General features: G+C 46.5%; 9 protein-coding genes across 9 annotated transcripts; 5 read left to right on the plus strand and 4 right to left on the minus strand.

The window, feature by feature from the left end:
* Positions 1-156: 156 nt before the first annotated feature.
* On the minus strand, positions 157-2,657 carry F5Y00DRAFT_265987 (uncharacterized protein; the record flags this gene model as incomplete). Its single annotated transcript, XM_048011871.1, has 3 exons — positions 157-1,611; positions 1,665-1,827; positions 1,966-2,657. 3 exons carry the CDS (start codon positions 2,655-2,657, stop codon positions 157-159), a joined length of 2,310 nt encoding a protein of 769 aa, XP_047860950.1.
* Positions 2,658-3,000: 343 nt separating this feature from the next.
* On the plus strand, positions 3,001-4,913 carry F5Y00DRAFT_183222 (acyl-CoA dehydrogenase NM domain-like protein). The gene is made up of 3 exons (XM_048005036.1): positions 3,001-3,557; positions 3,627-4,652; positions 4,700-4,913. Exons 1-3 carry the CDS (start codon positions 3,344-3,346, stop codon positions 4,744-4,746), a joined length of 1,287 nt encoding a protein of 428 aa, XP_047860951.1. The 5' UTR covers positions 3,001-3,343; the 3' UTR covers positions 4,747-4,913.
* A 685-nt stretch (positions 4,914-5,598) lies between these two features.
* Positions 5,599-7,734, plus strand: F5Y00DRAFT_247421 (ubiquitin-conjugating enzyme E2-16 kDa). The gene is made up of 5 exons (XM_048009274.1): positions 5,599-6,015; positions 6,240-6,285; positions 6,435-6,464; positions 6,616-6,799; positions 6,850-7,734. Exons 1-5 carry the CDS (start codon positions 5,972-5,974, stop codon positions 6,987-6,989), a joined length of 444 nt encoding a protein of 147 aa, XP_047860952.1. The 5' UTR covers positions 5,599-5,971; the 3' UTR covers positions 6,990-7,734.
* Positions 7,735-10,286: 2,552 nt separating this feature from the next.
* Positions 10,287-12,128, plus strand: F5Y00DRAFT_265990 (ferric reductase NAD binding domain-containing protein; the record flags this gene model as incomplete). The annotated part of the gene is made up of 3 exons (XM_048011872.1): positions 10,287-10,447; positions 10,502-12,019; positions 12,095-12,128. The coding sequence occupies 3 exons, from the start codon at positions 10,287-10,289 to the stop codon at positions 12,126-12,128; spliced, it is 1,713 nt and encodes a 570-aa protein (XP_047860953.1).
* Positions 12,129-13,567: 1,439 nt separating this feature from the next.
* Positions 13,568-14,478, minus strand: F5Y00DRAFT_273399 (uncharacterized protein; the record flags this gene model as incomplete). The annotated part of the gene is made up of 1 exon (XM_048013169.1): positions 13,568-14,478. The coding sequence occupies exon 1, from the start codon at positions 14,369-14,371 to the stop codon at positions 13,568-13,570; it is 804 nt and encodes a 267-aa protein (XP_047860954.1). The 5' UTR covers positions 14,372-14,478.
* Positions 14,479-15,021: 543 nt separating this feature from the next.
* Positions 15,022-17,092, minus strand: F5Y00DRAFT_273403 (uncharacterized protein). Its single transcript, XM_048013170.1, has 3 exons — positions 16,634-17,092; positions 16,001-16,563; positions 15,022-15,945 (listed from the first exon to the last, which is right to left on the minus strand). Exons 1-3 carry the CDS (start codon positions 17,033-17,035, stop codon positions 15,162-15,164), a joined length of 1,749 nt encoding a protein of 582 aa, XP_047860955.1. The 5' UTR covers positions 17,036-17,092; the 3' UTR covers positions 15,022-15,161.
* Positions 17,093-17,366: 274 nt separating this feature from the next.
* Positions 17,367-19,087, plus strand: F5Y00DRAFT_273405 (uncharacterized protein; the record flags this gene model as incomplete). The annotated part of the gene is made up of 3 exons (XM_048013171.1): positions 17,367-17,649; positions 17,700-18,351; positions 18,400-19,087. 3 exons carry the CDS (start codon positions 17,367-17,369, stop codon positions 19,085-19,087), a joined length of 1,623 nt encoding a protein of 540 aa, XP_047860956.1.
* Positions 19,088-20,510: 1,423 nt separating this feature from the next.
* F5Y00DRAFT_183750 (uncharacterized protein) lies at positions 20,511-21,893 on the plus strand. The gene is made up of 2 exons (XM_048005039.1): positions 20,511-20,932; positions 21,081-21,893. Exons 1-2 carry the CDS (start codon positions 20,722-20,724, stop codon positions 21,695-21,697), a joined length of 828 nt encoding a protein of 275 aa, XP_047860957.1. The 5' UTR covers positions 20,511-20,721; the 3' UTR covers positions 21,698-21,893.
* A 196-nt stretch (positions 21,894-22,089) lies between these two features.
* F5Y00DRAFT_265995 (cysteine proteinase) lies at positions 22,090-25,992 on the minus strand (the record flags this gene model as incomplete). The annotated part of the gene is made up of 5 exons (XM_048011873.1): positions 22,090-22,746; positions 22,805-23,916; positions 23,969-24,362; positions 24,420-25,834; positions 25,899-25,992. The coding sequence occupies 5 exons, from the start codon at positions 25,990-25,992 to the stop codon at positions 22,090-22,092; spliced, it is 3,672 nt and encodes a 1,223-aa protein (XP_047860958.1).
* Between the last annotated feature and the right edge of the window lie 1,891 nt (positions 25,993-27,883).

Below are 27,883 nucleotides of genomic sequence, written 5' to 3' on the forward strand. Positions count from 1 at the left end.
TAATCTACCCTGTTTTATGCAATACAGTGTCTAGGCCTATATATCCGCAACCGCAAAGTCAAACCCTACGTACCATCAATCTCAGCTAGCCCCTGATCTCTAACCTTTTCTCTACCTCCGCAAATGTTTTGCCTTGACCTAGTACTATCCTGTAACCTATAGGCTACTTTCTTCGGTAAATGCCGCACCTTCTTCCGCCTTCAGTTTGTATATGGTCTCGTCTGTATTCTGTTTTGCCAGTGTCAGCCGTCGCGAAAGGCTATCTTGGCTACTCCGTCTAGTTTCAAGGCAATCGGGAGGACAGAACGGATCCGAATTTCCAGGTTCGCCCTGAGACTCGGACCAGGTATCAGGATGGCAAGAATCGGGTTCCGCTACTTTGTCTGGCTGACCTGTCTTCACCGTATAGTCAGTTACAGCCCCTACGGCCGAGACATCTCTTTTTATATTTACGACAGAGCTCGAGTGTGTATTAAGTGTTTCTCTTGATATCCTTGATACTATGAGATTGGAGGATGTAGTCGGCATTAGAAAGGCATGCCCAAGTCCAAGGGGCATACTTGGCAGCAATGATTCATCGCCTGTCTTGGACATTTCACAAATTGATGAGATGCGAGATGGGATCACATCTTCCGCATCCGAAGTCAAAGAATCCGGAAGCCGCTGCAAAGTATCGAGTTCGTACCCCATATCAGCTGAGAGAAGGACGGGTTCAAGAGGTTCAAACCTCGGGAAATATTCTTGTACAAATTCTGAAGTATCGTCAATGCGCGAATTAGCCTCTTCCTGACCGCTACGGCTGATTATTAACGGTTGAGGATATAGACTTTCCTCGGTCCCCTCACTAGGTATACATGAACATTCTGGTAGAGTTTCGATATGAGTAACTGAAATTGAAAGACCTTCATTGAACTCTTCGGTGGACTCCGCTAGTGACGCAACGTCATCTGGTGTTGTAACTTCCGATAAAAGACTGCGCTGTGTCTTTCGTCGTTGTCCGCGTCGTTGTGATGATTTGGATACTGGGCTTATCACACCAGATTGTGGGCCCGACGACAAAGGCGTATTGAATGGGATAGTTGGAGGCATATCAAGAGCTGGGGAGGTTGGCGCAGATATCTCATTGCTAGGACTCGCGACACCACTATGGCATGGTGTATGAGACGTAGGAGAATTTCCCGATACGCCCGTTGATGAGCCAGACCTTCCGGAGACTAAGTCAAGGCTCCTCCTCGATGAGAGCCGGTCAAGTTCTGCCGTGGCAATCATTACACTAGCTATAGCCAATGGGTCGATATGACGCCCAATATCATGAGAGGTACGTTTGGCATTAGTAACAATAGACTCAGGAGTATTAAACAATGGACTTTCCTCGCCGGATGGCGGCCAAATACCCATGGGGTCCCGAGCCAAGAGCCGGCGTTCTTTACTACGTCGTGGGGCAGGGAACTCAGATCGAGTAGATAAAGTTGAAGAGTTTGAGCGTCGAAACCTCTGTCTCAGAAACCGGAATTGATTTGTAAGAATATCGCGGACACGTAAATGATGCCAGTGTCGATTTTTGTCAACCTTGAGACGTAATTCATGGGCTCGCGCTTGTGTGCCTTGACCCTAGACATATAACTAGTTAACAGGTAGAATTAACGGTAAATAGGGACACATACCTCTAGTCTTGATGGCGGCATTCCAAAGTCATCCGGATGTCGACAAAACTCCGGGCATGAGTTATGAGCATGTCTTTGAACAGCGTGAGACTGAGCATTGGGCTGTGAAAGGTAGAAACATAGCTTCTCATCAGAGATGACCTCGCTACCACTGTTACTGCGGCTGTCTTCATCGTTATTAACAACTGGAGAAGAATCAACTAGAAGCGTATGCCGAGAAAATATGGCGTTTGACAATTCTGATACATCATGTTCCCGACGGGGTTCCTTCTTTCCCTAGCTTTTCTCCCAGTCTATAGACCCAGACGTATTAGACTTGAGCTTCTGAGAGCCGCCGGATAGATCTGCACTTCGGCTAGACTCTTTCAAATCACTAAGCCCATCCCGGAGTAGTTTAGAAAGTTTGTCGCTTTCAGAACTAAGTGGACCATCAAGGCCAGTCCCCGACTTCACGATCGATCGATTTTGCCTGGGAGGCTGTAGTACGATGCTTGGGCAAGCTGGACCTACGTCGACCCCACCCCCTGAGTCCGGCGCGTCTGGAGAAGTAGCCGGGGTACTTTTCCCGGTCAACCTGGTCTCTTCATTTGGACAGTTTGAATAAGAAACACCCGACAGCCAATTCGCAATCAATTCATCGTCCGCGCCAAGTTCCCATTGGTTATTGAGGTCCTCAGAGCCGACTGAGTTTGGGCTGACTGGCGTAAGGGACCGATCTTTACAAGTTTGGGGGGCCCGACGCGCCTGGCAAGAGAAAGGGGCCCCGGTTGGACGTAAATGGAATGTATGCGGTTCGGGAGAGAATAGCCAGTGCCCATCCTCGAATTCTCGATTGTTCTCATCACATCGTTGTTCGGCGGGGGCCGATTTGCAGCTATGAGAGTGGCATCTATGAGGATGACATTGGCCGCTATAGGAATGTCCTGTCGAGTTGGGGGATAATAAATGTTGCTCTGCGGTGAGCAGTGAATACCCATAATCTATAGCTTGCATAATACGGATCCAAAAGGCTTTAAAAATGTAACTATCGCCACTTGGTAAAAACGAAGGGTATGATTCTAGGTACAGGTTTAGGTATAGGATCGTTACGTTGATATGGAAAAATGAGGGAAGGATTAGAAATGATGTTGTATAAGCGAAGGCGTAGATGATAAGTTGTCCGTTAATTAGAGTCAAATTGAAGTAATGAAACCGCAATGATATTCACTAACATTAGGTAGGTAGTTACTTCCGTGGCGTGAAGACGGTATCTGTGCTACTTGCCTCTTCAAAGGTCTCGGGATATAGAAGGTTCGATCCTCGAAACGATCTTTCTGCTTATGTACCTGTTACTCTTTACTTTAGAGTTTACTTCCTAGGTACATAACCTTGTGTATCTCCCCACTCTTACACCTAAGTATTGTACCTGAGGCAATGTTGTGCATTTTCCGGTGTTGAGTTTAACTATTTACGTGAGAACCCGCCGTTAGCCGAAGTTACTACCGAGTATTCCCGCCGCTCTAGGAATGCCGAGGGCCGCCGAACGGGGCGTCATTCCACTAATTTTTGTTTGGACTCGTTTGTTTTCGATCTCGGCCCCGCAACCGCCTCCATCATCACCATGGTCCATGGATAGGTAGCTTCAGATAGAGAAACCCCAATTGCGCTCACCTCAATTCTTCCCAATTGAGAGTGCAGTCATGTTTCGTCCGGTAATATCGCGTGTTTCGAGGCCATTGGCCATGCCTACAAGGCAATACCAGGCCTTTAATAGAAGCTATGCTTCCGCACCGAAGTCTTCGTTTAATTGGGAAGACCCATTAGCAAGCAAGAATTTACTCACTGAGGAGGAATTGGCTATTTCGGAGACTGCAGAGCGATATTGTCAAGAGCGATTACTGCCGCGGGTTTTACGTAAGTTATTCTAGTGATAATTCGCCTTTTATGTAGTCCAATAGCTTACCCGCTGACTGTATTGCTCAGAGGCGTATCGTGATGAGCACTATGATCCGGCTATCTTGCTTGAAATGGGCGAGCTTGGCCTACTCGGTGCGAATCTTCATGGCTATGGTTGCGCTGGCGCATCGACCGTAGCATCGGGCTTGATTACTCGGGCCGTCGAACGAGTCGATAGCGGGTACCGATCTGGCATGTCGGTGCAATCCTCGTTGGTTATGGGTGGGATTTATGAATTTGGGACTAAGGAGCAGAAAGAGAAATATCTGCCCGATATGGCGAAGGGTAAAATTCTTGGAGCGTTTGGACTTACAGAACCCAACCACGGTAGCGACCCGGGATCAATGGAATCGATAGCGCGACCGCATCCAACGAAAAAGGGGTATTTACTTTTAAGTGGCTCCAAAACTTGGATCACCAACTCGCCGATTTCCGATGTGCTTCTAGTGTGGGCAAAGTTACAGGAGACAGGCAAGATCAAGGGATTCCTTATAGATAAAAAGGATTGCCCTCCCGGCACCCTGGAGACGCCAGCTATCAAGAATAAGACTGGACTTAGGGCTAGTATTACGGGCATGATTCATATGGACAATTGCCCGGTACCGGAAGAAAACATGTTCCCTGATGTCGAAGGTTTAACTGGCCCCTTTACATGCTTAAATAGCGCTCGGTATGGTATTTCCTTTGGTACCATGGGCGCCTTGGAAGACTGCATTGCCCGGGCGCGGGAATATGCTCTGGAGCGGAAGCAGTTCAAGAGTAACCCTATTGCCAAATATCAGTTGGTGCAGAAGAAGCTGGCAGACGCTGCGACAGACGCTGCGTATGGCGTGCTCGCCTCGATACAGGTCGGTAGGCTTAAGGATGAAGGGAAGGCTACACCGGAGATGATTAGCATGGTAAAAAGACAAAATTGTGATCGTGCGCTTGTGAACGCGAGAGCGTTGCAAGAAATATTCGGGGGTAATGCGGTTAGCGACGAGTACGGAATCGGAAGGCATGTAGCCAACCTATTTGTGACCCAGACCTACGAAGGGCAGAGCGATATCCACAGTGAGTTAATTATCCTAAAACTGATGACCTTTGCTAACCCAGTACAGGTCTCATTCTCGGAAGAGCCATTACTGGGCTCCAGGCTTTTGTATAAAAGCGTAGCTATTGGGCACCTGCCTATTTAGCAAGTTATCTTAGGAAGCTAGATAACTTCCATAGCAAGTATTCGAGCGTTTCTGATATAAAGCAGTTACAAATATTGACTACCGGCCTCATAAGAAGATCTTAGATACCTGGGCGTTTTCGATTTCTTGTAATAGATCTAGAAACTAGAGCATATATCACGGGTTGTATAATATACCTGTTATCCATATAAATATTTGACTATACCTAGTTATGTATCTTGTGAACTTCTGCCATAGCAAGAGCCAAACCATAAGGGTGTGGTTTATCAGGCTGAGATAGAGTCAAGGCATCCGAACGGGCCCAAACAAGTCATAATGCGGGTTCACATTACTCCAACCGTGCAAAGAGCTTGGGCAAACCAAACTTCTAAGCCAGTATTGTTATTCGGCATGAGTAATGTGAAGCGTGACAATTGCTGACAGCTGAGGCGAAAACGAGCTGTAAGTGGTAGAGATTGGGAAGTTGTAGGCGCGGTTAGTTGGCTTAATGCCTAGGTTAGGATTGGACGGTACGGGTGGCGGTGTGGGGATCTGTATGCTTCCGTGTAGTGAGACAACCTGCCTAAGGCGCCGTCTCTTCGGGCTACCAGTCAGCCCAGTGCGCATCCAATACAAATCCAGGTACCACCTCACAGTAGTGTAAGCTAAGCCACTCTCAGCCACTCATTTTTGAGGAAGTTACGACGAGACCAGCAAGACGACTGCAAAATTGATTGGCCTGAAGAAAAGAAAAAAAAAAAAAAGGTAGGTTGTTAGCGCCTACCCGCCCTGCCCGTTCTTTATGGACTGGTCTGTGCTGACCTAATTATTTCCATTTCCATTCATTCCGTCACCTGAAAGACCTGCCTGACTTTCCCTTTTCCCCCGCTACCAACCCTTTCGTTACTACAGTCACCATCAAACAATCATCCCGAACAACGATAATCATAATAACAACGACACCACGTCCCGACCTCATTCATATCCTTCAACACTTCGACCGTAGTCATTCGGATTTCCACCCTCTGGTATGTTTATATTTGTCTTTTATAAAAATCCCTTTTCCTTACGGTTACAAACCTTCGCCTTTATAACTCTATCCATTTCTCCCGCATTCCATACTGACCGCAAGTATAAGTAGTTGATCTCTTCAGGAGACATACCGCTGCCGACCAAAACAAGAACCCGCAAACTCACAACCCACACCTCTACGAAATGGCGTTGAAGCGAATCAACAAGGAACTCACAGACTTGGGCCGGTATGTCGATATTTTTTTCTTATCGTAGTCGATGTTTGTTTTGGTGATGGTACTTGATTTGTATCCTGAACGAGCCCAAGGTGGGGCTGCCATAGAAGGGCAGGGCGGGGATCGGGATACAATACAGCCTCATCAAAGAAGGCTTCATACTCGTCTACTACCTCTAGGGGTGATTTCTACCAGGGTGATATTTTGATCAAATTTGCTAATACTCTATCTCTTAGTGACCCCCCTTCATCATGCTCTGCTGGTCCCGTTGGTGAAGACTTGGTAGGCATCATCTTCCCCTACCTCCAAAAAAATTGATAGGCGTCGATACTATCTACCCGCCGCGTGACTCGGTCGGGCACGAGCAACTAAACTTCAGGAAGCATCACGTCATTAATTAACTATTGCTGACTTCTCATTTCTCTATGCAGTTCCACTGGCAAGCGACGATTATGGGACCGGTAAGCCATTCCTCCAATCCCCTCACCTTTGTTCCTTTGCGCGCGCATGCTACCGTGCACGCTATGAGCTGGTTTTTTGCTAGTGGTGGCTCTTTTAGCCGAACTTGTTATATATTGCAAATCTGTTCGCAGTACTAACTTAATGTCGTAGGGCGACTCGCCGTACTCTGGAGGTGTCTTCTTCCTGGCAATCCACTTCCCGACAGACTACCCGTTCAAGCCCCCTAAGGTCAACTTCACAACTCGTATCTACCACCCGAATATCAACTCTAATGGCAGCATCTGCTTGGACATCCTGAGGGACCAATGGAGCCCGGCGTTGACCATCTCTAAAGGTAAATATCGCATGCTAACTTTGGGACATTCTGGCTCTAACATTACATAGTCCTCCTGTCAATCTGCTCTATGCTTACCGACCCTAACCCCGATGACCCTCTTGTCCCCGAGATCGCTCACGTTTACAAGACTGACCGGGCAAGATATGAAGCTACGGCCCGCGAGTGGACTCGCAAGTATGCCATCTAAGATTACGAGTAAGGAGAATTCGCTGGCGAAGAATGACGCTTGGCACCGGAGGTAGTGAGCATAGCACTTTATCGGTAGTGATACTGGAAGGGACATGGATTCTTTCTTCCAACCTAGGCAATACGATCTGCATTCACCAGTGTCCATTCGTCGTTATGGTTTAGTGTGCCTCTTCGATGAACATTAGAGCACATGCTTTCAGGAGTGGAATGAGAATGACTTGCTAAGGAGGATGAAGTTCTACGAAAGGCATGATATGTTGGAGTGATCTGGAGGGACTCTCTGGCTTTACATTTTATTCCTCCTTGACATTCATCACAGATTTGTTTTAATGCATTCACGTTTCCCTTCTCTCTTTCCCGCATTGTATTTGTGAAGTCTACCAATAAGCTCCAGGGCTTATTACGGCCTAAATAGTCTGAAGAACTCTCCTGATTCCTATAGATGCCATCCCAACTAGTGACAGCTGACAGCCCATACGATTATGAATGGTAATTAATCTCAAGCCTTGAGAAGGATTATTAGGGTTCGCCATTATGGGTTGAGCCACCTGTAATATCAACGTAAAGCCAACCAATCCAAGATGCCAGGATCAGCCCGAGTCAACTTTTTGGGGGCTTTTTTTTTCTTAAGTGCCTAGGTGAAGATATTTTTGAATACGGCGTTTCGATTTCTGATTTAGGTGCATGTGATGGAGGAAGTAAGATATACACTATAGAAACGTGGCGTATGCATTTACCCACATGCACCCCTTGTTTTAGCCGCCGAACCCAGGTACATAGACTAGGTATGTATAAATAATAACTTACGTAGTTAGTTTTATATCTAACTTATGATTTCACCGCCGGTCGTACGGTGATGGTGTGTTGGTTGAAATAGGTAGTAAGACAGTTGTTTGGATATACATATCGTTGCACCTACATGATCCTACCACAAATATAGATGCCGAGAAGGTTATTTTGATATCCGGATTTGGATGTTTCCGGGTTGTAGGATCTGGAGGGATTTCGTTCGGTCTTTTCTAACTTAACTTACTACTAGATTTGTGCGGCGTTAAGTCACGCGGATGTCGATGTAAGGCGAAAGACGAATGATGCTGGAATTTATGGAAATTTATGGGAGCGTGAAATAATATCGATTTGATGCGTGGGATATAGTGGTCTATGTACATAGGCATATATAGATGTGCGATCTTTTACTACTTAACGAGATCTGCTCTAGGATCTAGCGGCATTGTGCGACGGCATATAATACCATGGTGCATTGGTCTACGGTAAGGATGTTTACTTGTGGACAAGCTCGAGCTGAATCGAATTGTCGTCAAGTTTGGTGATGTGATCATTTATTGGGTTGCCTTATTTACTTCTAGAGAAACCACTTGCGCCGCGAGCGGCTTTCGCTGATGTATTGTACCTAGACCTAACGCTGGCGTCAAGCGGCTGATGAGACTAAGCCTAGAAGTCTTTAATATATTCAAGCTCAGCTAATGTTGTCTAACGTTGCCAAATTTGTATAGCGCTTCCTTGGTATCACCCCCTAATATGGTATTTTTAAATAGTTACTAAGTTGCGCTGCCAAATGTCTTGAGGATTTCATAGAAACTAACTTTGTTTAAAGGATGTAGCTATTGATTGATCATATCACGATGGTGTGAATAATACTTTATAACCTGCAAGATCCTAAAGAAGAAAAAGTGAAGCTTCTATTTGATTCATCTACGTCGTGACAAGTACATATTCAAGGCGAGTTGGGCATAATATTCTGCTGGCGCTTTGCTCCTTTTCGCTACGGGACCCTTGGTAATTCGAGTCTCGAATGTTGTCTAAGGACCCCCCTGACGAAACAATCTGAGGCACAGGCGCCGGGGGGATATTAGGAATATTGACCAATAAGACGTCGGATATATTCCTCGACTTCTCCACATTCCAAACCGAGTCCAAGCTCGATCCCCCCTCATAGTGTATTCTTTTCCTTTTCATCTTGTACCACCTTACCTCCTAGCCCTTCCACGAAGCGACCTCCGCCCCCAGCTACATACGATAGTTCTAGCCCGGCCGAGGATTGCGCGGGCCCTTTTGTGTCTCTCTCTTGTATCGAGGCGTGTCGCCGCGATGGATGTGGTGCCATTATCCACCTCCCTATCCTGGACCTGAACGAGGATCCGTACATCAGACAGTCATGGCTCGGCAGAGTACACTAGAACGGAATATGTCATGGACGAAGATTCTTCGATGAATAGGTACTTTCGACAACGACAGCAAGCGCTGTTCTTTTTCGCCAGGTAGGTGTTTTTCTATTATCCGAACACTTATATTTACTTACCACCATTGCCGGCACCGCAAAGATGCAAAATACTCGGGCCTCGCACCCAAATTCGTTAGTCCAATTCAACCTGGAAAACGTGGACGTCCTGAGCCTCCTTCGTACTTCAAATGCCTCGAAACCGTTTGCGGTAAGGCTGTAACCGCTTTGTCGCTTGTCGGCCAGATCGAGGACCCATCTGTTTAAGAACCCCTGGTGAATGTAACGTGTACCTGGTCGCATGTGCCTGGATATACTACCATCGCAGGTTACAGGTACATAGTTTCATACTTGCCTTTCCCCTTATCCTCTCTTTAGTGTAAACCCCCCCAGGATCACATCACTCATGTGTATTCTTCACCCCCTGGCAAAGTGTGAGGTCTCGTAGGTACCTAAGCTTTCCAGAGAATTTCGTGGCCTACTAGTGTAGATGGAGCTATAGCAGAGTTGACGTTAAGTAAAACCTCGTTGCGGCGCTGTACCCAGGTATGATCTACGAGGATGGCCTGATGTTTCTTATTCTTGGCAGTCTTCCATAATATCCACCGCCTTCCCGTCTCTTGCATGAGATCTTCGGAACCCTTCTCTCCTTTCCCTTCGTTTACTCACAAACGCTTTCCCCTCCCGTCTTCGTTCTCGTAGGTGCGCTATTCGATTCTCGCGTTGGGCTAACCGGCAGCTGCTATAGCAGGCTTTCAGGGCCAACCCTACCCTCTTTTGACTGTCATTTTCATCCGCTACCTTGTTGATTATTCCCTTCTATGGCTTCTTGCCCGTTCAGCAGGTTCTGAATTAGTATTACCTGTTTTTTTTTCCCGCGCCCAGGGACGCGATTCCGATATATAATTAAAAAGTCTAATAGAGAAGAGGAGGTATTAGTGGTGTCGAGTTGTGGATTGTATTTGGAGATACGGGTGGACTAGGAAGACGACTGGAAAAGCGATTTTCTACAACGACCGCGAAATAATCAATTCGTATAAACGCCCTCCAACCAAGATGTCGTACTACGATATGGGCGAGAAGCCCTCGGAGAGGTCGAGATGGACGCCGTTAACAAGAATGTTGCTGTCGGGAGAGATGACGCAGGAACGGCAAAGGGAGTTGACGATGCGCGAAAGATTCGATAAGTGGATGATCAACGAAGGTTACCGAAGATTGTTCGTAATGACCGTGAGTTTCCTTGATATGACTCTTTATTAACTATCGGCCAGTTTCGTCTTCGTTTTCATGGTTCTCCATGCCCTAGTTTTCGCGTTCGGTTTCGTCAACTACGCCGTCAAGGACAACCTACAAGTAGCGAGAGATACTTTCGGACCGACTTACATGATTGCTAGATCGTCAGCATTGGTTCTTCACGTGGACGTGGCCTTGATTCTGCTGCCGGTCTGTAGGACATTCATCTCGATGGCGCGACAGACACCTCTCAACGGCATTATCCAATTCGATAAGAACATCACGTTCCATATCACTACTGCTTGGTCCATCTTCTTCTTCTCCTGGGTCCACACGATCGCCCATTGGAATAATTTGGCGCAGATCGCTGCTAAGAACAACTTGGGATTCTACGGATTTTTGGTCGCCAACTTAGTATCTGGTCCAGGCTGGACGGGTTATATCATGTTAGTCGCGCTTACAGGCATGGTATTGACATCATATGAGAAGCCGAGACGAGCGAACTACGAACGATTCTGGTACACTCACCACATGTTTATCATCTTCTTCCTTTTCTGGTCTTTCCATGGTGCCTTCTGTATGATTCAACCCGATTTCGCGCCGTTCTGTATCTCGATCGGTACCTCCGCTATTGGTGTCTTCTGGCAGTACTGGATGGTCGGAGGATTTACTTATCTGGCCGAACGAGTTGCCCGTGAACTACGTGGACGCCACAAGACTTATATCTCCAAGGTTATCCAGCATCCGAGTAACGTTTGCGAAATTCAAATCAAGAAGGAAAACACCAAGACGAAGGCTGGGCAGTATATCTTCTTCTGTTGCCCAGAAGTCTCTCTTTGGCAATACCACCCGTTCACCTTGACAAGCGCTCCTGAAGAGGATTACATCTCGATCCATATCCGTATGGTGGGTGATTTTACGAAGGGTGTGGCTAAAGCGCTCGGATGCGACTTCGAGAGGAAGGAGAAGGACGCGTCGACAGTTGTAGGTGTTGACGGTCAGAACAACGAGGTTGATCCCGCCTTAAAGAGAGTCCTTCCCCGAGTATACGTCGATGGCCCGTTCGGTTCTGCTTCAGAAGATGTGTTCAAGTACGAGGTTTCCATGCTGGTCGGTGCCGGTATTGGTGTTACGCCCTTCGCGTCCATCCTCAAGTCGATCTGGTATCGGATGAACTACCCGCAGAAGAAGACCCGCCTTGCGAAGGTGTACTTCTTCTGGATCTGCAGAGATTTCGGTTCTTTCGAATGGTTCCGTTCGCTACTGATGGCCATCGAAGCCCAGGACGTTGACAACAGAATCGAGATCCACACTTATCTCACAGCCAAGATCAAGGCCGACGATGCGACAAATATCATGATCAACGACGCCAATGCTGACAAGGATACAATCACTGGACTGCGCAGCCCGACTAACTTCGGACGTCCTAATTGGGATATGATCTTCCGAGGCATCAGGAAGCTTCATTCGCCAGCTGAGGCGGGTGTGTTCTTCTGTGGACCTAAGGGTCTCGGCAGTGTACTTCACGTCTTCTGTAATAAGTACAGTGAACCTGGGTAAGTAAATCCTCATGATTGTAATTTGATAAACGCTTTTCTGCGGACGGATAACTAACCTAATTCCTTCCATAGCTTCTCCTTTGTCTGGGGCAAAGAAAACTTCTAAACTTGTGTATATACAAGACTTGGCCGACATAATGCCAATAAACCTCAAAAGCATCATCCTATCACCGGCGCCGGACGCAGATGGCCACTGTATATGTGTATTAATCGGAGGCAATTTCTGGTTTTCCTTCGCTCGGGGGTAGAGTGCGTTCCTTTGCTGGACTGGTCACGTAGACTTGAAAGTGGCCAGGACTCTTAATTAGCTCGACAAGCAAACAAACCATACTCTATGACCTGGCCGGACCAACCATGATGAGATAAATTAATATATACTTAAAACTCTTGGGCTCGGTGGATACTTCTTTAGATTCCGGCCGCCGGCGATGTGTCTACGATATACGGAGATGAAGTTGGAAACTGAGCTTCAGTAGATGTTGATACCATATAACTATACCTTTGTATCTAGTTTAACTAACCAATCCTGCAATATCTTTTACAATTAGATTTATACCCACACTCTATGTTTTAGAGATCGTGATTATTTGATTAATGATGCTCAATACTCTATTTATCTATTCCATGTACAGAGTAGGATAATCTATATAATAGTCTATTTAAACGACGATCTGATGTGCGGCTCTTTCATATAACCCTTCGTACGGCTTATGGCAAACAGTAAAGTCGAGACAAAGCGAAAGATACCTTGTAATCACAACTCCACCCGCACCGCGCGGGCAGAATGTGCCTTGCGATTGGTTGCCAAAGCCAAGAATCACTGAGAGAAATACTCAGGGCAGGACAGACTCAAATATCACTCCTCGCTTCAGGTTGCCCTGGGAGTCTAACTCGGGACTCGGCACCTGATCGACTACCGCCCGTCCTTACACTATGTATTATGAGGCTCTGACCTCGTTCCTGGATCACACTCCCCTGGTAAATGATCCCGGCATCTGGACCCGGCCCCTGAGAGCCTGTGGGTCCGACATGCACGCAAGCAAGAAGAGCGCGCTGCGGTGAAACGTGCGTGGTCTGGATGTTGTTTCGAGGCGTGGGATACTTAAGAAGACATACGTAAGCTGTTTTTTCTTTTCCTTTTTGTTTGCTCTTGATGGTTTTTTGTTACTTTATTTTTTGAAATTGCGTTTTGTATTAGTAAAGGGGTTCTTCGGATATAAGGGGGCATGGCGAATTTAATAAGTGCGGAAATAGATTATGGCTGCTATGTGCTTTGACCTAATGCTAGGATATTTGGGGAATGTCTGTTTCTGTAAATACATACTTGAAGCCCTCAAATCGAAGGGCATATCCTACTAATACTTTTTTTTATTTGTGGCTTTGTCTACTTAGAAGATAGTGTCGGTGACTATTTAGTTCCTTTACCATATAGCCACATCATACCATAGTCGGCTGGGCCTTTATTCAGGGGCTACCCAAAAAGAAGTACTGGTATTTTGATAATGTCGAACTTTGATGCCACAATAACACCACGAACGCGTAATACTATAACAACGGTGTCGTATGTCCGACCTTGCTGCCGATATCTTTCATATCGTCTTCTATGAATCTATCCTCATCGTCATAGAGTTGAAAGTCTCCCTCCGACACAGGCCCCGCGTCCGGGAACCAGACTCCGTTAGTGGAGCCGGAGGACTGTTCCTCCCCGGCCACCACCTCCCTAGGTGCCCTTTGAAATTCTGCAAGTAAAGGATCGTCCATGATCCAATCGAAATCGATCATATCTTCGTCAAAGACCCCCGGCACGTCCTGGTGAGTATTTTCTATATTATTAGCTCCGTGATCGCTCGTCAACGGCCCATCGTCAACCGTTGTCGTCTCTTGGCCGGATAGGCCGGTAGTAGTGCTATCAGCGGCACAGACCTCGCAGCTTTCCGGACGCACAACCGCATCAAATAGATCGTGCTTTGCAGTAAGTGGGAGTGTATCGATGGATGCGCACGGCTTGAGATCATTATGGCGGATGCTGTTTCCATTCCTATCGCCACTACTACTGCTGCCGTCCGTTCGTGGCGTGGCCTTGGCGCAATAGAGTAGGGGTGACGGCGGGGTGACATTAACATCCTCGTGTAGGCAAGCCCAGTAAACACGTCTTCGCTGGCACATGGGGTTAGATGAGATGTTACGATGATGAAACGTATGAATAAAGGGTCTGACACGGATGGTGGTCTGTCGGTTGGCGGAATGGCGGCTGATAGGTGGCGGTTTGAGCGCCCCGATTGGTGAACCTATCTCAAGGAAGGATTTTGAAAAAGACTTGGAGATATTACTGGCGGGCTTTAGTAGCATCTCAAGCACAGTAGTTATTGGCTTTCTTGACGTTTAAGTATCTTGTTTGTCTAATATCAGATGCCTTCCTAGAGGTAATCTACGTAAGCATACGACTTAAGATATACATCATGTCGGTTCGCAATAGTTAGGTACACGCTATTGACTTAGTTAATAGGTTTCCAATCTTGAATCTACGCGCTTATTTATTAGCACTGACCCCTATGTGGTGAATGCGGGCTATTTTAATTTTTTAGCCCAGATCATTTGCCAATGAGGGACAATTACCAATGCTTTAACTTATACCAGGGCTATCGTGAGACTTTATTACGCCTTGTTTTAATATACGATCTTACAAATTACATTACGAGTTATTAAGCTCCAGGCGTGAAAACATGCCGATGAACCTTCTTATCTAGTTCTAAACCCAAAGGAATAGCGATCAAGGCTCGTGCAACTTATTGGTGCTTCTTGAAAATAGAAACCACGTTAATATATGAGGCGTCGTCTTACACGGACAGTACATCCATTCACTCAATATATATTCTGGATTCGATATATCTTCTTGTATTCTCTTCTCCCTTCTTTCTTTAACCATCTCGGTAGCTTCACTAGAAGGTAGGTTTAGCAACGTAGGGCTTCGCTACACTTAAGTGCTCTCCTATCTTACAGTCACATAGTTGAGATAAAAATGATTCATATCATACAAGATATCTCCCTCCCGTGCATTATATTCCAAGTAAAATAATATCGACAAGCCCGTTAGGCCGCGGTACATGAACGCCTCTTCTCAAATAACCTTGAAACAACGTTATCCTTGAGAAAGGTACTTGTGGCATTTCTCAAGCGGTTGAACGACCCGTCTCAGCATCTCATGCCTCCATTTCTCAGGCGGGGTGCTATGGTGCCCCTCAAGACACCATCTGATTGCCTGGTCAAAGTCGTTTCCCGCTTCTTCTTCAACTTCATCGTTCCATTTCTGCGCAGCAATAACATCGAATAAATCTTTTTGGGTGTCATTTTCTCCGAGCGGCCAATCATCTTTGCGGTGAGGTTGGTTCTCGAGTAGTTGACCAAAGCATAGCTCTAGGAGAATGATACCTAGTAGTTCTAGTGATCGGGAAGCCTTTGTACTTCTGCCATTCGTACTTGCGGCGGATGGTAGTTCGTGCAGATTCTGATCATCTCTAGATCTGACATTGCCCATAAAATCGCGCCTGAGATGAGGTTGGTTGAGAATAATCTTGTGGGCGTTCTTGTCATTGCTGATAAAGACAATGTCCGACTTTTTCCATGACCCGGGAAGCCAAGGGGTACCAACAAGCTGTAGAAACGAAGATGCTAAAATAAATGAGAGCTCATATCGCTTTCGACGGCTAGGAAGTGGTGATGTTTCTCTCCGAAGTATTTGATCTATCGTGACAAAACTGTAGGTTTGCTGAGATACTTTATGCACGTAGTATCGGTTGTCGTCTTCAGAAAGATAGCCACAAACGCTTCCAGTTCCCTTGATCAAAGATTCACAGAGGCTCGAGATTGGATCTTCAAAATCAATATGGGTCTCGGACGGTGGAAGCATTCGAACTGCCTTTGATCTGATGACAAGTCAGTTTAGGCGGCATATATTACTGCTAGGTAGTTCCAACATACCGTCCTTGCTTTTTGTTGGCATTGGGGTGATTTTCCCCCATTACTGACCTGATAGGAATGCTAGATTTATGTTGCGGCTCGTGTATTGTAACACTTGTGACGCCAGTATGACTCGCGGGCAATGATTGAACTCGATTATCATTACCTCCAACCATCAGTACTTTCTGTACGTCCCAGTATGAGTGTAATTGTGTCGCAAATAGGACATTGAACTTCTTTTCTTTACTAGTTCGATGTTCTAGCAACAACTTCACCATGTGTGGATCGTGGCAATTGCAAGACCATGCGGATGCAAGAGCCTTGAAAAACGCATCAGCTTGTATCCAAAAGTTGCATAAGGCTGAATCATCAATTTTTGAGGCTATCCCTTGATCTTTAACGGCAGCTGGCTCCTTTTCACTCATTTCCAGTAATCCTTCTAGCTGAGAATCATATTCCTTGAGCTTTTCGAACAGTTTTGAGCGAATGCTCCTCCTACTGCTGAATTTTAATTTGTATGCTTGGAATCGAAGGTTGTCTTTCGTAGCTAATTCTCTCAGGCGAGTCCTCGACGTTCGGGTTTTCTGGCCACAATTATTAGTTCTAACAGGTATTGTAGGTACCTATTAAATATCCACGTCTTTAGTGACTTACTGGTTTTTGGAGAAAGTCTTGTATTTCGTCCGCTTCCAACGCCAGTTCATCGTCGAAGTCCTTCAGGCTTTTTCTGGTATGCTTTAAACAATCCATAAAAAGGTCGTATGAGTCCTTGCCCAATCGATGCATGAGGACATCTGCAATGTTCTTATCATGCCAACAGTGACCCCCCGGATCTGATAACAACTCTGTTATCCTATCTTGATCCTCAGTTAAGTCTGATAATAATATCCTGAGACGAGTCTTGAAAAATGCTTTGCAGCATCTGAGTTTGTATTCGCATTCTTTGTATTCTCTTCTGACATGGAAACTGTCCTCGACTTCTTGGAACTTCCCGAAAGCGGCGAAAGCGATCGGGAGAGCGCCAAGCACGGCACCGGCGATCTCAAAGCCAGACATTGGTTTTATCACATGTAAGGCGTAGTTTCTTGTCAGAAACTACGGCGTCATTTTTGCTACAGGTTTGTTATGAGCACCATTTTCCTTTTGATGCCGAGTAGATGAGGATTGCAGCCATTATCAGGCCTAGAAATTGTGAGGGGTAAGGGGTTTTGTGTGTGCTCTCACCCCTCATAGATGCAGATACCGATGGGCCCAATCACATACTGTCGATATGTAAAGTGGCCAATGCATATAAGAAGAGCTGGGTAAGATAGCTGATTACCGTGAATACCTCTCTGATTACATGTTAATAAGTAGTTACCAAGTTCCCTTTGACGGCCGAGTCGAAATGTCGCAAAATGAGAACATCTCGGAACGGAGTCGTAAGGTGAAAAAGCTTTTTACTGATCTTAAAGTCCAGTTGGACGGCGAGACCGATACAGTCTCATATCTCGTAGGTTCAGACGCCGTCCAGGATGCTTTGGATCGATTTCTATTATGGTCCGGGAATTTGGGTGCTCTACATTTGCCGGAAAACAAACTTTCTCTTGATTACCGCGTAAGGGCGGCGCCAGAGATCCGAGATCAGATATGTGAATTTCTCGACGACCTTCAGGTATCTATTGAAGAGTGTAAGGAGGGGTGCTCTTTATTTTAGCCTCGGTACTGATTGATATTATAGTGACGGAAGCAAGTATTATTAGCACTCTCAATATGGAGTCTCTGGGCTTGAACGATGATACGACTGAACTTGGTTCAAAGGATGTAGGATCGTACACACTTGAACAAGTTTCATCATACGAAGCTCAAAGTCTTCTTGAGGAAATATCTCAATGCATCCGATCGCTTTTTAGACTTGGAATCTTGATTCGAAAAGCAGTCCCGCGAGATCGGTTCCAGGAAGCTCTCCGGCGGTCAGACTACACATTCCCATCATCTTTTGACATCGATTATGTAAGAAATAAGCATCCTAAGCTTTGTAGGAATGATATGGAATGGTTAGCGGGACGGATCGGAAAAGCAAATGCCCAAAGAAGACAATATATTCAATATTGTCGTGATCATAGAATGCGGCTAGGCAATCTACACAACGAAACGGATCGGGGATCGGATACTAACCGTGAAGATGCGGAAAGCAAAGCCACCACAATGTTTCCCGTCGAAGGACCCGAATTACAGGAAGACCTTATATCATTGACAACTGCATCAAGTATATTTTACTCAGAAAACTCCCTTAAGCTACCGACACTGGACGAGTTGTCACCTGAATTAGAACCTTTCGAATGTCCCATTTGCTTCACTCTCCAGTCATTCACTGTTGAGAAAGCCTGGAAGTAAACCTTCCCACTCCATCTCAACTTTATATGACTAAAATACTATAGGGCCCATGCGTTTCGTGACCTTAAAGGGTACGTTTGCACGGTAGGAAAATCAGGCTGCGAGGACGAGCTGTTCAACAATCGAGATACGTGGTTTGAACACGAATTAAAGAACCATCGGTCAAATTATATCTGCCCTGTGTGTAGAACAGAAGAAGATGGTCAAGATTCGTTAACATCGCACCTGGAATCCGTCCATAGCAGCTTTTCTGCCCAGCAAATCTCCAGATTGACCGAGGCAGGTAGGCAGACACCGACTCGCTTCAGAGCTCAAGATTGCCCCTTTTGCAACGAGTGGGCTGAGGGCTTAAAAGAAAAAGGTCGTAGAAAGAACAGATCCGATGTTCAAATAGATGACAGCGCGCTTGTTTCAATGCACCGCTTCAAAAGACACATCGCTACTCACCAAGAACAACTTGCGATATTCGTCATACCGAGACCTAATGAAGAAGAAGTGGACCAAAGCAGTACTTCAAATTCAAAGAGCGACGAACCGGCCGCCGAAGAAGCCCCAACTGATACCATCCCTGAGGTTTCAGAGGACTTGGCTTTACCCGTGAGCGAAGAAACCACCACGTTCGATAACTCGTACGTACCTAGCAACGATACTGGGACAGAGTGGGGCGGAGGCATCAGATGGTATGATGGTAGCGATTCAGCAGAAACTCGCTGGAAATGTGTAAGTCGGTAACCCTCGTAATATCCTAATCTCTTAACTAACATTGACGAAGTGTAACTGTACTTTGGGGGGGAATAATTCACCCGTGTACGATGAGTTTTGTGTAGAATGTGGACATGGCAGGTGTTCTACCTGTCGTACCTGGAACCCGAAATAAACACCCAAGACAAGATAGTAAAGTATCATAAGCCTAATCCACTCATTGACTTCCGAACGATAAACTCCGTATATGATGAGATGTGTACTGTTTACTGAAGATATCCTATTAGTAGTCTAGTCACAATGGACTTACAATCATTTAGAAACGATGTTGGAGAAGTTTAACTTAATTTTGTAGGGGGTTTATATTTTGTTCAAGGTTACGATAACTTATATATATCCATCGGTGATCACATGCGACTTCCTATCAATATTACCTATTTTCGTTCGAATATTCTAGTCCCTAAGGGCTTAAGTACGGTCTACGTATTTCGGGTAACTTTCATTCACCCCTTGTCCTCTTCAGTCTTTGGTTTAGACGCGCTGAACGCATAGTTTCAAGGAGAAATATTGGTCCAATATATATCAAACTAGGCAATCTCAATAGGGAAGACGACATTACTCGGGAGTACCTTATATAAAATATCCTGTCCAGTATTGGTCACTTCCGAGTAAGTATTATTATGTCTTATTCGATAGTACATGCCTTTGCCCGGGGAAGATATATGCGGCCAGCGTGTAACAAGGTCTTGTAAGGGCTTGGAACGATTTCATATTTACTAATAATTTTCTAAGGTCTCAAGGTCCTGGATGATCTCACTATCTTAATTCTGAGGAGATCACGACCTATTTGTAGACGTTTCTAAGAGATGTATCTCCGTATCTAGTTGCCTCTTCGCCCCTTCGGTTGTATGTTGGCTATCTTGCATACTGCCTGCATCGTCTTGTAATATGCCTCATCCAATTGTCCTGATCTTAGTTATCTTAACCCCTTACTGGGTCTAGGCTGTATTTTTAAATTCCAGTCAAGCTAAATCCGTTTAGTTCTACGATGAGGAATATTCAAGTTATTATCTGAATTCATTGCGTACTTAGCTAAGAAGATTGTAGTATCTAATAGGTGCTTATTGTGCCACTCACCTCTATATATTAGGTACCTTAGGTACTTATTCAATCCTATATTTGCTTACCTAGGTATTTAGCTGGAACTGGACAATGTAGAACTATTTTCATCCAGACTATAAACATGATTAGAAGTATGATACTTGCCCAATGTATGTACAAGTGTACATCCCCCCTGAATCCGAGGCCGCTTAAATCGATATCGCAATAACGCGCAGAAAGTTTTACACCCCTGTCGAGTATCACCAAGACGCGCTACACCCAACAGGGCACGTCGCACGGACATCGGAGCGCTACTACCTCGCATCTCCGCCCAGAGTCCGCCGATCAGCGACTGCCCACCGCGGGAAAACTTTCCATTCCAACCTTCTTTTTCCCCCAATCCATCCGGAGAGCTTACGCCCATCGTCGTCGTCATCATCATCAGACTATTTCATAACATCGGACATCAAATAAGAAATTAAAGAAAAAAAAAATACACAAAAAAAAGGGACCGAAAAAAAAAGAGACAAAAAGAGACAAAAAAAGACGGAAAGCAAAAGAAAATGAGTCTGCGACCAGGAAACCGGCCAAAAGAGATCCACACCAAACACCTCACCGAGCGCGAGCGCTTCCGCGTCCGGACCCTCTACTACGATGCCTCCATGAGCAAGAAGCGCATCGAGGAAGTAACCGGCTACTCCCTCAGCCAGATCCGCACCGCCATCCGCGCCAAGTCCTCCGCAATCCCACCGCGTTCCGGCCGTCCCAAAAAAGGTACCTCCCCCCCCCCTCCCCCCCTTTATATGTACCTACCTAGTCAACCCAGCCCCTCCTCCCCTTAGATACCTAGGTACCTACCTAGGTATCTCAGGTTGGTTAGTTACGTACGTTAGGTACCTAGGTACTAACCCCATCGCAACAGGCAGCAAAGACGGGCAGTCCGCAGCCGACGACGCCGGCCCCTCCTCGGAAGGGTTCGCGTCGGAGGACTCGGCTCTAGTGCCGCGGAGTAACAGTCCCCAAGAAGAGGAAGCGCTCCAGCCGCAGACCGCATCATCATCATCTCTAGACCGGCTGCCGGCAGCGCTGCGGCGCTACATCTGGCAGCTAGTCCTAAAATGTGCCCCCGCGACAAGTCCGTTATCCTGCGTATGGTGGATCGAGAAGCGGCCGGAATACCCGTGGCTAGTCACGGGCGTATACCCGGAGCACTGGGAGACGCACTGGCGGGAGTACCTCGAGCACCGACAGCCCGCGGCGCGGCTGTTATGCCATCTAAACCGGGAGGCGCGGCAGGTTGTTCTCGACACCTTCGCGCCCGTGTGGTCTGAGGCCGGGATCGGGATGTTGGGGTCTACCGTTAAGTTCCTATGGATCGACCCGCAGCACGACAAGATCTACTGCAAGGAGGACGCTGCCGCTTTGCCGGGTCTACTGGATAAGTCTCGAGCTGCCGTGCTACCAGATCTGAGCCGTGTGCCCGCTGGCCCTGCTGATAGTAATAGTTTTCACGGTAGCGGTGGCAGTAGTAAAGGGTGAGCGCAAGGTACTGTCTTGATCTGTTTCCCGTCACTTTTCCCCATTCTTACGAGAGGGGTTAATACGTTGCAACTGTGAGATAACTCTTTATTCGGGTCGTGAAGCAGCGTAATGACATAGAGAAATGCGTATAGATTTACCTACACAGGTACTAATGCCAGCGATACTTTATTTTTTTTGCCTACAAATACTACCAAGGCAATGAACATTAATTGTGAGCTCGTCCGTCTAGCAGATATATGCCTTGTCGGCCTACCTAGGTCCTAGTCTACCTCGAGGTATTGTAACCTAACAAATTCGCAATGAACTCCCCGCCAATGCAACCATGTCTCATAATCCACGACGCAAGAAATCGGGGTATATCAGGATCGTATGGTAGGTACCCATCAGTACTAATGTGCAATACCGTTGATGGGAGACGGTTCGGCCGAGTCGAACGCTACACCCTCAATCATCTCAAAATCCTGACTCGTGCTCCGGGAATTATCAGCCTCAAGTTTATGACGCTGCGGTACATCAACTAGGTCGTCTTTTATCTCATCTCGAACGTACGCAACGTAATACGGATCACCCGTCTCGTTCAGGTCCTTTAGCACAGCCTCTGTGCCGCGGTTATCTTCCGTCACCGTCTCGTCGTTGTATCGATACCAGACATTGTGCTTAAAGTCTCGGATCCAGACCCAATAATGCCCCGCGGACGTGCCACCGCGGTGACAGATTACAGCGTGGATATTGTATTTCTCCTCCTGCATGGTGTTAAAGATCGTCTCCTCTTTCTGGCGCAGGTAGAGAAGTTCCTTTCTAGTCATCTCATCAAAAGGCTCAGTAGCCTCCCAGGACATATCAGCGAACTTATCGCAGAATGAATAGTCAGTAAATGACGAAGGGGTAGCTATCTTCTTGGATAGTCCATATTCCAGTGGTTCGGGTAACTTGTGTTTCAGTCTCACGTCATCGGAGAACTCTTGCTGTACATGAGCATCCTCAGCATTGTCGAGGGCCGATGTTACCATAGCCGCTAAATCTTCCGTATCCGTTTCCTTGAATTCCTTAGTTCATGTCAGCACTTTCATCACGCTTTAACCAGACGTAGGGAATATTACGAACATTATGCTGTTGAGACTCTGCAGGGACGTCTCGAACACCCTGGGAGGGTTTGGCCTCAAGCTCCTTTATGCGCTCCTTAAGCGCCCACGACCTTTTACGAGCAAGCCACACCGGCGACCCCTTCTCAGCCTCCATATATCGATCGAGGCATAAAATTTCCGGTATAATAACGGGGTTCTTGTTCTTGCCCTTCGGTGTGCTTCTTTGGATGCAGATATGCAGAATGGGAGGGAGGGATCTAATGCTACTATAACGTGCGCGATCCCCGTTGTCGATTGGCTCATAAGTGAAGTATCGATCCAAGGCGGAAAACAATGTACAGCGCGCATTGTTTACTCCGCCCGTGTTGCCAGCCGTCCCATCTGGTGCTTGAATGGCTTCCTCGGGATACGCTGTGATCCACCGCTCCGGAACAATCTCGACGTTCAACGGAGTCTCTTCTAGGTGAGAGACCAGATCGCTAGCCGAGTTTTCCTTCCTAGTCTTGACAGTATAATTAACTATTGTCGTAAAGAACGTCTCCGTAATCTTGTCTGCTTGCAACTCCGGCTTTTCCGGCATAGGGCCGTCCGGACGAATTGCCCGCATGAAATGTTCAAGTATATTTCCTATAATTTCTCCGACATCCTGCTGCTCCGTCCCTGATCTATCCGATCGTTCTAGTTGACGCGAAACTTCCGCCATTTTATCATCGAGGGTCCAGGATTCAGTTGAATCTTGCATCTTGACATCATCTTGAGACTGCAGAACAATAGGGGCATTGTCATCCGGGGTTTCCAACTGAACGTACGACATCGTTGCGTCTCCCCCGTCGTCAACCAGTGTTTGAGAACTCCGAGAACTAGCCATTTCGAGCTTATCATTCACCGACTCTACCGTGATGCTCACCGTGTCGTTGCTCACTCCATTTGCTGCATCGGGATTATCCTTGGAGAGCACCGGGGGTGCTGGCGACGGGCGTGCTGGGAGCGGCGGAGGGATATTCTGGGATCGCTGGTCTAGAATATCTCGAGCTGATGATAGCGCGGTGTTCGCAAGTTTCTGGGAGGGCTGCGCAGCGGCTTCAGTAGTTGTTTGTAAATCGGTAAATAACCCCTGAAGCATCTCGACAACTGTTTATAGGTTAGCACCTCCTAACAAAGATAGCGAATAGGGACCTCTCACATTGTCTGGCGACGATGGCTTCTTCGATATTAACGCTAGTGCCGTTTCCTCCCGTCCGACGTTGTCCAACCGTCTCCTCGTCAAGGTCAAGCTTTACCGAGTCAAAATTCAGGACTATGTCGCGTATGATCTTGACGTTATAAAAATATTGTAAGAGACTATTTAAGTAGCATGTATTGCCGATATTTTTTAGACCAGGTGGTGTATTAACAGAGTTCCCTGGTATTGGCGATGCATGAGGTTGCCATGCTAGCATCGGTGCATCCCCAGTCATCTTGACAAATTCGGCAATCTGCTGCAGCTCTGCGGCCTCTTCAGGTTTATCTTGTTGTCGCTTAAGTTCGGACAGGACGTCAATAGCTTCAACGATCTTGGTTTTATCTGCGTTTTCGTCCTGGCATGATATTAGTAGAAGGACACCAAGTAGACGCACCAAAAATAAATAACTTACCTGCACCCGCTGTTGGACAAAGCCCCGAATAATCTCCGCCGTCCAGTCTGACTCCACACCAAGCAGTTTTGTTGCCGAGGAGATGCTCATTCTTCTCAAAGCATTAGGAAGCGATGTCATGAGTCCTGACTCCCCTGTTGTCCTGAAAGCTGTAGGGTCGATTTGCATCAGAATATCCGTTCCAAAATATCTCTCAATGGCCTCGAGGTGTTGTTTGGCTTGGGCCTTGAACTCATCAGTCCTGTCATATCTAAACATCTCGTAGAATTTCTCCACAAACCAATCCGATGTCGTATCGTCGTAGGGAGATGCGCGGAAAAATGCAAAAGCTTCCTGTACACTCATGTCAATAGGGGATGTCTCGTCGAACCGGGACCTGTACATGATGATCTCAGTTGATGCATCATCACTACGATTCTGAATGCAGCGCAGAGCGGCGTCTAGATATTCGTCGCGGTATCTAGGGCGCAGTCCAGCTAGGAGAATAGCAGCCCAGCTAAAATATAGAGGCGGGTACATTGCTAAACAGCCTAGCAGGGTCAAGTCTGGTTCTGTGACTGTGGAGATATTCGCGTCGACAGGTCCGTTTGGGAAGTCTCCTTGAAATACTTGTAGCAGTTTATCCCAAGCAGGGACTGTCGCATCGCCATTAAGTATATCGAGTTCTACCTGCGCATCCTCCATCCGAGCTCGTAATGTTCGGACTCGGGTCGGGCTCTGTGCCTTCTCAGGGGGGGTGATAAGCCAACATGGCTCACCGGTCTCTGCGTCTGCTCCTTCACAAAACCCCAAGTACTTCAGAAGGTCATCGAAATCACTGCCTATACACACGGAGAATTTCTTGTTACGCTTGTTAATCCTCAGCGGGTGATCAGTAATTGATTGGAGCGAGTCTGTGAGGTATCTGCGGAGTATAGTCTCTGATTTCATAGTTGGCACTTCGTTAAAGTCTGAGTATCGTTCTGGATCTCTCTCCTTTGCAAGGATCAGATTGCGTGTAGTTCGATCATTGTCATAGAATTTAGCCACCTCCTCCGGCGGGATCCTATGAGGTAAGACGGATATCTCGACGTTGAATAGACATTGATCAGCTACGCAGATGTACCGAGCATAACCAACGGCGTCGTCGTAAGTTGCCGGGTTTTCCCTAAGGTCCTTCGCAGATTTTCGGTAACAGGGAACGAGCATATGATGACGATGCTCATCATTATACGGCTGAACAGGGTTTGAATTGCTCTGAACGTGGAAATGGTAGCGACATCGACAACAAACAGTAGAAACAAAACGGATATTTCGGTCCTGGAATGACTGGGTTGCGACCAACTGCATTTCATGACTTGTGCAATGAAAGTTGGAGTCAAGATCCGGTAATTGAGAACCGAGGAACTCACGAAATAGGCGAGGAGATGTGAGAGCTGAGACTTATCAGCAGTGCTTCATCAAACCGAAATAGCTCTGCGGGCATGTATAAAAACTCACGTTGAGGATTGGGTAGGTGTTGTAGACTACGTATCGCTATCGACTGGAGCTGGCGAAGCTCTGCCGCATCATCTAACTCGTCGATAAGGGCCATGATATCAACTAATCTCCCGAGGGCATAGGATCTAAGAGGCGGGTGTTGATTAGAGGGAACAGCTTGATTCAACCTAAGCGCGTTGCTGAACAAGATTTGACGCCGTGGACGCCTTTTACTTTTGCGTGTCAGAAAAGGCATCTTGAGGATAATTGCTGTGAAGAGTAGAGAAGGTCGGGGATTTAGGTAGCAAGCAGCGACCGAAGTGCAGATGTGAGGAGATACGGAAATATCAAAAGCATAGACCAACCTCGTAAGATATAAACAAGTTCTACACAAACAAACTCGTCGCGAGTAAGTACTCTACTTGTAACGCAAAGCTTATCACCAGCTTAAGACGACACCACCCCAACCCGCTGGTTTAGATATCGGACGTGAGTGGGGCTGTTCGCAGTCCCTAGAACATGTGTATTAGCAGAAGGCATATAGCTATAGTAAAAGATTAAAGTAAAAGAGAGTCCAGGTCCAAGTATTTATTTCCTCCTTGCCTCTCGTACACTTGTACGCTCAAGCTCCATACATGGTTCTCTTAGCCCGTATCTAGGGTCTGGTCCCTGGGGTATAGGGCCAAGCCCAATACTAATCCATAAAGTTCGTCGATGACAGTCCAGCATTAGATGGTTAGAGCGTAGGACAGATCCTAACTGTTTAACTTCCCCGGACGGCTATCATAAGCTCATGCTGAAGTCAAACTCGCTGGGCAGCTGTAAGAGCACAGCCTGGGGATAGAGTCATCCTGTTTAAAAGTAGACCTACAGTCTGCAACATCTAACCGAAGATATTGAACAGAGCTGTAGCTAAGAGTTGAAACAGACAGCCCCCTAGGGGGTCTATTCCTCCTCCCTCCTCCCAAAAGCGACGAACACAAAATAAAAGAATCAAGAATATGCGTACCTTGAATAGAATGATTCGATGTTCTCATAACTAAACGAGTATAGTTCAACTAGCCATACAGATGGCATTAGACTTGGGGCGAGACGAAATGAATAAAGGCATAGTAAGCTCACAGTTGCATCCCAGTGAGTGCACTCGATTAATGATCAATGATCAATGCCGTTAAGTCAAACCAAGACAGGGGTCTAAAAGAAAGAAAGGCAGAGAAATAAATGCGACGCAAAGCGCAAAACGCACGGGAACGATGCTCCAGGCAATCCTTAACAGAGAAGGCGCGTGTAAGATAGAGAGAAGTTGTAGCCTTGGTGATTATTTAAATAGCAAACGCTGACGAACTCCCCATGAGGAAAGATGCATAGGTATGTAGTTCTCGAGTTTGGAGGCAACTGAGTTATGCGCTAGTTCTTAGGGTAAAGGTTAGGATCATCATCTGGGCAGTAAGCTTTCTGCTTTCTGAGGATTACCAAAGCAGCTCCAAGGTACATAATGTACATACAAAAAAAGACCGTGCAGATGTACTTACTTGGGGTTTTGCTGGGGCTTATCGCTTATCTCGGGTACCAGAATCTTCCGCCACCAGAACAATCAATCAGGCGGGTCTACCTGACGTCTTTGTTTCACCCTTGTACCGCATAAAACATTAAACCAATCGGCAAATCCCCGGTTAATGCAAAGCTGTCAACTTCAATTATGTATCTACAGGCTACAGCATCACTTCCATGAACTTACATCTGTTCGTATGTACCTCTTATTTACACCACGTAGGTACCTAAGTTTTATTGGGAGTTACGGGTTGTAGTTGCGATTATAAAATTACGAGGCATTAAGGATCTACTCCCTACTTGAAAACAATACCTTGTCCCTTAGACTTGCTCACACGCACTCCGCACACTCCCTTCGATAGGTATCTACCTAGGTAGGTATGTACCTACAGGTAAGGCAAGCATAGACCTGATGTCGTGTACTGTACGTCCAGCAATAAAGTTACATACCTACT

The sequence above is a fragment of the Daldinia vernicosa genome (genome assembly GCF_022497035.1).
Source record: "Daldinia vernicosa strain CBS 139.73 unplaced genomic scaffold F5Y00scaffold_63, whole genome shotgun sequence".
NCBI classification, from domain to species: Eukaryota; Fungi; Ascomycota; class Sordariomycetes; order Xylariales; family Hypoxylaceae; genus Daldinia; species Daldinia vernicosa.